The 12,069-nt window shown below is 43.9% G+C and overlaps 1 protein-coding gene across 1 annotated transcript in view; it reads right to left on the bottom strand.

The window, feature by feature from the left end:
* The window catches only part of RAP1GAP2 (RAP1 GTPase activating protein 2), a 213,227-nt gene that overhangs the window by 52,472 nt on the left and 148,686 nt on the right, over positions 1–12,069 (bottom strand). Inside the window, 1 exon segment of the mRNA XM_038548535.1 lies at positions 1,691–1,726. Within this exon segment, the coding sequence (XP_038404463.1) occupies positions 1,691–1,726 (36 nt within the window).

Below are 12,069 nucleotides of genomic sequence, written 5' to 3'. Positions count from 1 at the left end.
CCTTTCCACCTGTATCAGTTAAGCCTTCTGGACTCCTCATATTCCCCAGAGCAGCAGTTCTTACCTGTAAGCCCTGGCCCCTTGGTGAAGAGCAATGAGAAAGGCCCCCCCAAATCCATTCTGAACACTGATTTTCGGCAGTGCCTAGCAAGTATTTACATATATTATCTCATTTCATCCAAACAACTATGTAAGTAGGTATTTTCATTATTATTTATGCGGGCTGTGGCATAACTCGTAATAATAAATATTGGGGGGCAGCCCTGGTGGCTCAGCAGTTTAGCGCCGCCTTCGGCCCAGGGTGTGATCCTGGGGGCCCAGGATTGAGTCCCACATCAGGCTCCCTGCATGGCCTGCTTCTCCCTCTGCCTGTGTCTCTGCCTCTCTCTGTGTCTCTCATGAATAAACAAATAAAATCTATAAATAAATAAATAAATAAATAAATAAATAAATAAATAAATATTGGGGGTTTTACCCCATTCTTGGCACAGAACTTCTAAAACGTGTTGAACTTCCTAAGTAATGAGAGCAACAGGAGCATTTTGGAGCATCTTTTGTTATAACACTTCGTCTTTTGTCCTTGGTTCCTAAAGCAGCTCTAGAGCCATAAAAGTGAAAGCCATAAAGTTATTCATAAGTTTGTTAATGAGATGACTCTGGGGACACTCCTAAGGATGGAGCTGGATGCCAGGGGAACCAACCACTATTAGAGGGTTCTGGGAGGGAGAGGGCTGGAGGGTAAATCTCCAAAGGACAATCATTTAATCAATCTCGGCTCAGTTAAAACAAAACAAATGATGGCTTCAGAGAGCTTCCAGGTTGGTGAGTACATGGCAGTGCTAGGGGAGTGATGCATCCAGAGGACGTGGAAGCTCTTCCCCACCTTCCCACATACCTTGCCCCCTGCAATTCTCCCATTTGTCTGTTTCTGAATTATATCCCTCATAATAAACTGATAATCTAGTAAGTAAACTGTTCTGAGTTCTGTGAGCCCCTCTAGCAAAGTAATGGAACCTGAGCAGGGGGTCCTGGGAACTTCCAATCTATAGCTTGGTTAGAAGCACAGGTGACAGCACACTTGTGCCTGGCATCCTAAGTGGGTCGCAGGCAGTCTCATGGGGCAGAGCCCTTGCAATGCAGGATGTGACACTGTCTCTGGGTAAAGAGTGTCAGAATGGAGCTGAACTGTAGGACACCCAGCTGGTATCACAGAATCGCTCAGTAGGGGAAAAACAACCACACATTTGGTGTTGGAGGGAGGTGAAAATAGTGCTGTGAAAGGATAGAAAACAGGAGCCAGAGGCTCAGAAAAGGGAAGGGACTCATGCAAGTGAGTGTCAGGTGCAGGCTTTGACCCCTCCCTCAGCTCTGTCTCCCAGACACAAGATGACCTCCTCTAGGAAAGGGCTTCCTTTTCCAGACTTTCTTTCCAGCCCACTGCAGGAACAATGGACCCTTTCAAGCCCTCCACACATCTGCTCTGCTGGAGGGGTTCTGCTTTCTGTCTTCTCCCCTTCTTCAGGCCAGGACCTCCCCAAAGTCCTCAGTGCCACGCAATATGGAATGGCCTAGGAGTCAGGCTGAGTCTTCTCTTCTCTGCCCCTCCCCCCAGGGCTCCCAAGCTCTGCCCAAGTTCCCTGCAGCAGGCCCCCCACCCTCGGCTCAGCTCCCCCACCACAGGGATGCTCACCTGCATTTTCTCCAGCATCTCGAAGAACTCTGCCGACTGAAAGACACAAAGAAGATGCATCAGCCAGGAGGTCTGTGAGAAAGCCTCCTCACCTATGGCCTGCAAGCCTAGCCCAGGACTTCCTCTGACGCAAGAGTCATTTGGATCAAGACAGAAGGGAATGAGGGGGGCACTTGACAGGATGAGCACTGGGTGTTACACTGTATGTTGGCAAATCGAACTCCAATAAAGGAAAAAAAAATATATATATATATCAAAAAAAAGGGGGGAATTTGATTTTGCCCTTGCAGGGCTGGAAGGCCAGAACACCCCACACAACAAAAGGAAAAACCAAGCACACTCAGGCTGGCAAACGGCTCTGAGGGGAGCGGCTGCCCGGTCTCTGTCAAGAGAGAGGAGCCAAGTTCCCTAAAATACCTGTCAGCCCCAGGATTCAGCCTCCAGAAGGAGTCCTGTTCGGGATGTTTCTGGCCCAACAGCAAGGCCGAAGTGTCCAATACAAGTACTTTCCCAACTTTTGTGGCAACATAGTCCTCCTGTCTCCCATTTCTAGATGAAACTCCAACACATAAAATTTATGCAGTAAGAGCAGAGCCACTCTGGCCAGGGCAGCCATGGCGGCTTGAGCTCATGATGTGCCTGCCCCTGCCCCCTGCCCCCCACCCCCTGTCCCCAAAGCAGCTCCTTGGGACCCTAGAGCTTGTAAGCAAAGCCTGAAAACCACTGAATTGGAGCCTCCAGGGACCTGGAGAGATTATTCAAAAAATCTCGAACTATGTAAGTCCAAACATTGAACCAGCTTTAGTGGCCCCCTTGGAAATTTCAGGTAAAGGCGACAAGGAGAAGGAGGAAGTGGAATGGAGGGGTGATGGGCTAGAAGCTCTACCCCTCCTCACAGAACACTCGCGGAGATCTCTCAGCAGTTTCCCCAGTTCCCCTTCCATAAAAATAGCTACGCTTTCTTATCAAAACATCACTGCCCACATCTGGGCCCTGACAAGGCATGACTTAATGAGCACCCAGAACACAGTCCTCAGAGGAACAGGAAAGGAAAGACAGCAGTGATAATGGAAAACAAGGATGTCCTTGTCAATTTTTCGTGCAGAGGTAGAGTGTGCCTCCCTTCCCCTGCAGGCACCAGTGAGCCAGAATTGCCGAGCCCCACCCAGCCCTCAGCATTCCCAGAGAGAACCACCATGGAAGGTGGACTTTGTGGAGTCACCTGGCTCACAAGGAGCTCCCCCAGGCCACAGCTGGCCTGTCAGAGGCAACAGTCCCTGACCCACGAGCCATTCAGGTTCCAGGGTCTGGAAACCCCACATGTGAACGTACAGTGTGGAAGACATGCTTCAGGCACCCACATCGAGCACCCCTGAGCAGAAGCAGCCATGAAACACATGACTCCCAAACCTATCCTTCCCACTGGCTCTGTGCATCCGTACCAACTCCAATCTCCAGGAAACCGAGATTCCTAAACAGCAAGAATTTACGCAAATCAATAAGGCTAGAAAGATGAGCAGGAAGAGGACAAAAGAGCAGAAACAACCAACATTTACACGCACAGACGTCTGACCCAGGGATTCCTCTTCTAGGGATCTGTGCTATAAACACCCTTCCATGTGAGCACAAGGATGGATGTTCCCTGCAGCACTGTTTGGCTGCAATGAGCTATGTTCAAATAGTATGAGCAACTGTGTGCCAATAAATTAACTTGGATGACATGGACAACTCCTAGCAACACACAAACTACCAAAACTGGCCCTAAGAAAATGGAAAATCTAAAAAGATCTATAATAAAGAAACCGAAATAGTAATCAAAAAGCTACACAAAAAGCCCAGGTCCAGATGGCTTCAGCTGTGTATTCTGCCATTAAAAAGAATTAATACTAATTCCTCAGAAACTCTTAAAATAGGAGACGGGACACTTCCCAACTTATTCTAAGAGACTAGGATTACCCCGACAACAAACCCAAAGACATCGCAAGAAAACTACAGACCAATACAGCCTATAAATATAGACACAAAAATTCTCAAAACTACTAGCAAACTGGGAACCCTGGGTGGCGCAGTGGTTTAGCACCTGCCTTTGGCCCAGGGCACGATCCTGGAGACTCGGGATCAAATCCCACGTCGGGCTCCCAGTGCATGGAGCCTGCTTCTCCCTCTGCCTATGTCTCTCTCTCTCTCTCTCTCTCTCTCTCTCTCTATCATAAATAAATAAAAATTTAAAAATTTAAAAAAAACTACTAGTAAACCAAATCCAGCAACTTATAAGAAGAATTATGTATCATGACCCAGTGGGATTTATTACAGTAGTATAAAGTTGGTTTAACATCCAAAAATCAATGCCTATAATATACCAGAGGAATAGAATAAAAACAAAAACCATGTTACCAACTCAATAAAGAAGGCATTTGACAAAATTCCAAAGCCTTTCTTGATTAAAAATTAGAAAAAAACAATGAACTAGATAGAAGGGAAGTTCCTCAACATGAAAAAAGGGCAGCTACAAAAAAACCCACAGGTAAAAATATTCTTAGTAATGAAAAATAGAGCCACTTGGGTGGCTCAGTCAGTTAAGTATCTATCTTCGGCTCAGGTCATGGCCTCAGCTCCTGGGAGCCCACATTGGGCTCTCTGCTCAGTGGGGAGCCTGCTTCTCCCTCTCCCTCTGCCTGCCAGTCCCCCTGTTGTACTGCTGTATTTTCTCTCTCTCTCTTCTCTCCCCCCCAATAAATAAATAAATAATAAATAATGGAAAACTAGATAGTTTGCCCATAAAACATGGAAAAAGACTAACCACTATCATCATTTCTATTTATCATTGTGCTGGATGTTCTAGCCAGAACAGTTAGGGAAAAGAAAAATTAAAAGAAACTATAAATGGCATCCAAACTGGGAAGAAAGAAGTGAAACTATCTCTATTCACAAATTACAGGATCTTGTATATAGAAAATACTAAGGGGGTGCCTGGGTAGCTCAGTTGGTTAAGTGTCTGACTCTTGATTTCAGCTCAGGTCATGATCTCAGGGTTGGGGGATCAAGTCCTGCATAGGGCTCCACACTCAGCACAGACTCTGCTTGGGATTCTTTCCCCTATCCACTGCCCCTCCCCTCATTTGCACTCTCTAGATAAATAAAATCTTTTTAAAAAATACTAAGGAATTCACTAAAAATAACTATTAAAACTAATAAATGAGTTCAGTAAGGACCCAAGACACATGATCAAAATACAAAAATAAATTGTATTGCTATGCACTATTTATGGACAATCAGAATAAAGAAAATAATTCCAATTACAATAGCATGGAAGAGACCAAAATAGTTAGATATAAATTTAACAAAAGAAATGAAAAGCACAAAACATTGATGAAAGAAACTTTTTTTTTTTTTTTTTTTTTTTTGATGAAAGAAACTTTTAAAGCTCTAAATAAATGGAAAGAAATCCCATGATCACAACTGGAAGGTCAGTATGATTCAGATATCTATACCCTCCAAGCTGATCTACAGATTCAATGCAATCTCTTAACAAAATGTTAGCTGAATCCTTTGCAGAAATTAAAAAGTGATCCTAAAATTGACATTGAAACTCAAGAAGCCCAGAATAGCCAAAAGAACAAAGTCGGAATACTCACACTTTCCAATTTCAAAACTTACTGCAAAGCAAAAATAATCAAGATAGTGTGGCACTGACACAAGGACAGACCCATAGATCAATGGAATAAAAATGAGAGTCCAGAAATAAACCCACTTATCTGTGGCAACTGGTTTTTAACAAGGGTGCCAAGACTAATCAATGAGGTCTTTTCAACAAATTGTGCTGGGTAAACTGGATAGCCACATGCAAAAGAATGAGGTTGGACCCTTATACTATACAATATACAAAAATTATCTGAAAAGGAATCAACAACCTAAATGTAAGAGCTAAAATTACAAAACTCTTAGAAGAAAACATAGGAGTCTTTGTGACATTGTATTTGGCAACAGATGCTTAGATAGGACACTCAAAGCATAAACAACAACAAAAAACAATTAATTAGACTTCACCAAAATTAAAAACTTTGTGCTTCAATGGACACTATCAAGTAACTGAAAAGACCACCTCACAGAATAGGAGAAATATTTGCAAATTATATATAAGGGACTTGTATCTAGAATAAAGAATTCTTACAACTCAGTAATAAAAAGATAAAATTTTTAAGATTTATTTATTTGAGAGAAGAGAAAGTGAACGAGTGGGGGGAGGGGCAGAGAAAGAGGGAGAGGGAAAGCAGGACTCTATGCCGAGCAGGGAACCCAAAACGGGGTTCGAGATCAAGACCTGAGTGGAAATCAAGAATCGGAGACTTACCAACTGAGATATCCAGGTGCCCCAATAAGAAGATAATTTTAAAATGAGCAAAGGATTTGAAAAGGCATTTCTCCAAAGAAGATACACAAATGAACAATAAGCACATGCAAAGATGCTCCACATTATTAGTCATTGGGAAATGTCAATCAAAACCTCAATGAGAAATACTTTCCACCCATGAGAATGGCTATAACCAAAAAGAAATAAGAGCAAGTGCTGGAGAGAATGTGGAGAAATTGGAGCCCTCACATACCACTAGTGAGAACACAAAATCGTACAGCCGCTGTGGAAATAAGTTTGGCAGTTCCTCAAAAAGTTCACCACAGAGTTACCATTTGACCCAGCAATTCCACTCCAAGGTATATAACCGAAGAGAAATGAAAACATGCCCACAAAAAAACTTCCACACCAATATTCACAGCAATATTTATAACATTCAAAAGGCAGAAACAACCTAAACATCCATCAACTCATGAACAAATTATGGCATATCCACACAATGGAACAGTATTCAGCCACAAAAAAGGATGAAGTATTCATTTCATGGTACATACTACATGGATAAATCTTAAAAACATTATGCTAAGTGCGAGAAGCCCAGAATACAAAAGGCCACGTATTGTGATTCCATCTACATGAAACGTCCAAAAAAGGCAAATGTACATAGATAGAAAGTAGATCTAAAGGAAATGGGAGATTTGGAGAATGATGGCTAAAGGGTAGGGGTTTCTTTTTTGTAATTTATTTTTTTATTTTATTCTATTTCTTCAATACCAGTATAGTTAATATACAATGTTATATTAGTTTCAGGTGTACCAAGGTTTCCTTCTGAGGTGATGAAAATGTTCTAAATTCAATTGTTGTGATGCTTGTACAATTCTGTGAATATACAAAAAACCACTGAATTATCTGCTTTAAATTGATGACCTTGTTACATAAATTATATCTCAATAACGCTGTTTCAAACAAACTATGCAGCCATTCAAAAAAAAAAAAAAAAAAAAACAACAGAGTTACTGCTTATGTGAAATACTCTTCCAAGATACATTAAGTGTGGAGAGGTAGGCAGGGAGCAAATTGGAGAATAATAGAATATGATCCCATTTTTACAAAAACAAAACCAAAGGTTGCCTATATGTATATAAATTCCTAGAAAATAATATGAAAGAATTTGCCCCACTATCAAAAAGCAATTATATTGAGAAGAGGGAGTGGGAGTAGTCAAGGGGGTTTTTGCTTTACATACCGCCTACTTCACGAGCATGCAGACCTACATGACTTGAATAATTAAAATTTCAAATAAATACATTTTGTAAGGGAAACAAAAAAATGTGCAAAAGATGTGAACAATTTGCTAAAGGAGAAAAATAAAATGAACAGAAAACACATGGCACATGCCCAACCTCCCTAGTTATTAAAAAAATTAAAATAAGATACATCTTTCATCTGTCAGATTGGCCAAGAGTAAAAAGAAAACCCAAGGTTGGCAAGGTTATGGTATTAGGGATACAGGGACTGTAGGTAAGCGTACTCCTGGTATAATCTTTCTGAAGGGCAATTTGGTGCTCTGCGTCCAAAGCTTTTAAAATGTTCACGTATTTTGGTATAAAAACCCACTCTAGGAAATTTACCCTAACACAATATTTGGGCAACTATACAATGGTATTTGTTGCGATATTGTTTAAAGGCAAAAAAAGGAGAAACATCCAGGGGCCCCTGAGGGACTCAGCTGGTTGCCTTCTGCTCAGCAGAGAGTCTGCTTCTCCCTTGCCCTCTGCCCCTCCCCCCTGTTCATGAGCATACAAGTGCATGTGGACGCTCATGCTCTCTCTCTCTCATCAAATAAATAAATAAAATCTTTAAGGGGAAAAAAAAAAGTAGAAACAACCAAATTACCTGGCAGTGAGGCAAAGAGTAAATAATACATAAGATTATGCGCCTACAATAAAATACTATGAGGAGACCTATGCTAATTATGCAAAACAAAGATTCACAAGGCACTGACCACTAAGTGAGAAAAATGGAGTTTAGGTGATCCTGGTTTGTTGTTTTTCCAATTATGTATAAAAATTGTGTTTGTGTGTGTATCTCCTATGTGATATGTACAGATATAGAGTATATATATAGCTGTACATAGGTATGGATACAGAAATATAGATCTGCATGTATGTATACATATCACTCATCCAGAAAAAAAAAATAACTTGAAGGATAAATGTCAAAATAAGTTATAGGTTAAGGATAATTTTTGTTTCCTTTTTGCTTTTCAGTATTTTTTACATTTTCTGTAACAACTGTAAATTATTTTTTGGAGTAACTAGTTACCCAGCTATAGTTTTTAAGACTTCAACACATAAATGAAAGCTCTGGAACTCCTTTCTTTGCTTCTCTCAACTCCTGCTTCAGGCCCTTCCCCCCATCTTCATTACAGGATGCCCAGGCATACAAGTACAGAAAGCCTCTAGATTCAGGCCAATTCATTTCCAGGTCTAGCCTCAGCTCTGTGTATTATAGGCTGAGGTTTCCCTGAGTCACCCCCATACCTAGCTTACTCTTTGTTATCCATGAAAACTGTCAATCAGAAAAATCTTCTGTATGAAAAAAAAAAATCTGTGTTCTTAGACAATGCCCTTGTACTGTTTAATCAGTTAACCCCAAATGATTAAGCACCTACAAGGCATGGACTAGACACTGGAAGTACTAGGCAAGGACCCAGTTTCCAGGGTACTTGATCTTAATGAGGAAACAAAGGTGTCCAGGGTTCTGTTACAGATGACCAGCACCACAGTGGTTCAGAGGAGGCATGATGCACTTCTGGCTGGAACTAACGTATGTTAGTTCTTCTCTATTGCTGTGTAACAAATGACTCCAAAACTCAGTGACAAAATTTCTTTGGTTCAGGAATTGAGAAGTAGCTTAGTCGGATGGTTCTAACTCAGAGTTTCTCAGGTGGTTGCTGTCAGGATATGAGCAAGGGCTGCACCATCTGAAGACTTAATTGGGGCTGGGGCATCTGCTTCTAACAAGGGACACTAACTCACAAGGCTCCTGGCAGGAGGCCCCCATTCCTCATCACATGGTCCATAGCCTGCTCGAATATCCTCAAAATACTGCAGGTAACCCCCCACCCTCAGAGTGAGTGATTCAAGACACAAAGCTATAGTACCTTTTATGACCTAGTCTGTGAAATTGCACACCATCATTTCCCCTTTGTTCTCTTCATTAGAAGCCAGTGTCCACAATCAGCCCCCACACAAGGGGAGGGGGATTAGTTCCCACCTCTTGAGCAGGGAAGTATCAAAAAAACGTGTGGAGGGCAGCCTGGGTAGCTCAGTGGTTTAGCGCCACCTTTAGCTCAGGGTGTGATTCTGGGGACCCAGGATCAAGTCCCACATCGGGCTCCCTGCATGGTGCCTGCTTCTTCCTCTGCCTGTGTCTCTGTCTCTCTCTCGACTAAATAAATAATTTTTTTTTTAATGTGTGGACACATTTTAACACCACCACATCAAGGAAGGCTTCTTGCAAGAGGTGGGATCCCACCTTACCTTAAAGGAGAAGTTTGTTTTTTGTGTGTTTTTAAAAGATTTTATTTATTTGACAGAAAGATAAAGAACGCCAGAGAACACAAGCAGGAGGACTGGCAGAGGAAGAGTGAGAAGCGGAATCCCCACTGAGCAGGGAGCCCAGTGTGGGACTCCATTCCAGGACCCCAAGATCATGACCTGAGTCAAAGACAGACACTTTAACCGACTGAGCCACCCAAGCACCCCCAGAAATCACTTTGATAGAGAGGGGGAAGAGGCCATTAGAGGCAATGGTTACTGTGTGGACAAAGTGGAAAGATGGAGAAGCATGATGTGTGTTCAACAAACAGTGAGGGAATCAAACTGACAGGGCTTCTGGGTCAACATCCTGAAGATCAGACAGGGAAGGGGCCCTGAGTTCTGAGCCTGAGAGACTCCATATATCAGGAGTCCAGGCTTAATCTGGAAGGCCACAGAGAGCTACAGATGTTTGTGTGCAGCAGAAAGATGGATGCAGGAGGCAACAGAATCCAGTGGTCAGAGCCAGGTCTAGGAAGCGGCCAGCCTGTTCCTGCCCAGCTGCGTGGCATGAGGCACGTTACTCCAACTCTCCTAATTCCCTCACGTGAAAGCAGCATCAGCCCTGCCTTTCAGGACTTTCAGGACTCACATGAGGAAGAAGTGAGAACATGGACAAGAAGTACCTGGCCAGTGCCTTCTGGTAGTTGCTATTTGCTATTAGAAAGCACATTCTGCAAGTAAGCTTCGTCCTGAGGGAAATGGTCCGGAAGCTTTAGGATAGTTCCTGATTTAGAAGACAGCTTTCTTGAAACTATCTTCCCAGAGGCAGTGTGTTTAGACTACTGTTGAAAACAGGTGTGTGTTTCCTAAGTGAAGATGCTGGAGCTAACTAACACAGGTTGGGAGCTGAAAGGGCTGAGATCCATCCTCAGCTCTGAGTAATGCACTGGGCGGACAGCACCCAGGAGCAAAGAACAGTGGCAACTTGGCCTCGGCGGTGCCGGCCCCACTTCTCGGTGACTCATCGAACTTTCCAACAGGACAGTTCCAGCCTTGGCAAAGAGCAAGTCTCTTTTTCCACCCAGAAGCAGGGTGACTCAGGCCAACCTGGAACAGCAGCTGCGGCCACTCAGACCTACCCTCATTCACACCCCCCTGTGATTGTGTCACACAGCTAAGGGCACACAGAACACATTCAATAAATGCTCACTGACTCACCAGCACCATCCCAGAGGCCCCAGGCCAGAATGAAGTCCTATCTGTGGCATCCTTAGTAGGGAATCCCCCTCTGTCAGGAAGCCAGGCACTGGATTTTCACAGAGAAAGGTAATTCAGCCTCCTCATCAATAGCAGTGTCCGCTCAGCTATCCAATTTATTATTAGCAACAACTGCTGCCACCCAAATCTGAGCCACAGCCAGCATTTCCCCTTGGGCTCCACTTTAACAGCCACTCAAGTAGGCTGAGATAATCACCAAGAGCCAGTGCTCAGCCAAGGAAATCACAGGCTGGGCCCCAGTGTTTGGTTTGGGTTCAAAGCTGTCCTCTCCACTTCCCAATATAGAAACCATCTGATCTTCCTTCAGAAGGGCAAAGCGAGTCCTTGTGGGTAGAATGCAGGAGGTCCAAAGCAGGAGGAACAGAAGTGAATGGGACAGGACCTGCAAAGCCAGTCTCCAGAAATTGCCCTGAAGCCCCTACCTATGCGCTCTGGTGCCAGGCCCCTGCCCAGGCGACAAAGCAGCAGCCAGGAAAGAACACAGTGTGTTCGAGTGTAGGGGGGCCCCCGCCACCCATCTCACCATCCCTACCTCCCTCTGGTCCACAGCAGCTCTGCACATGGACATGGCCTTTCCCTGCAGACAAGCAGCCATCTGTTTTTTCCCTCCAGTTACATCTCAGCTTGAGAGACCCCCATGAGCATTGGCCCCTCTCCCTCCTCTTCTTTCCTGACCCTAATTGGAGAGGGACCTCCACTGCCAGCCACCTGCTGCCCACAGGTCTATGCTAGGCAACCTGCCCTAGGTCTGAGCTCCTTTCCTCCCCTCCTGGAGACGGGGTGTGTTTACATATGAACAGCCTTTCTATCCGCCCTGCCCAGGAGATACCTCACAACCACTGCTCACAGCACAGGACAGTACTGTCCGAGCATCTGCGCCTTAGAGTGGGGCTGTGGTGGGGTAACATGAGCCAGTTTGCAGAGCCTGGCACAGCACCCAACACGGAACATGCTCATGTGCAGTAGCAAATGCCTATCTGAATCTAGGACCCAACAATGGGGTGGGAGGGGAGGTATATGTCAACAGCAACAAGAAACACTAAAACAAGACAAGGACAGAGGATAAGATATCTTCCACCCTGCACAGGCCCCAGGAAAATGCAATGGAGATGGGGGCTGGGCAGCACTAGGTGAGGAGGAAAACAGGACAAGTTTCTTGTCTCCATAGGCAAGGAAGACACCGCAAAAGTTTTGTGAAGAGATTT

This window comes from Canis lupus, chromosome 9, assembly GCF_011100685.1.
Source record: "Canis lupus familiaris isolate Mischka breed German Shepherd chromosome 9, alternate assembly UU_Cfam_GSD_1.0, whole genome shotgun sequence".
Lineage (NCBI taxonomy): Eukaryota > Metazoa > Chordata > Mammalia > Carnivora > Canidae > Canis > Canis lupus.
This window is presented reverse-complemented; position numbering and strand designations above follow the sequence as displayed.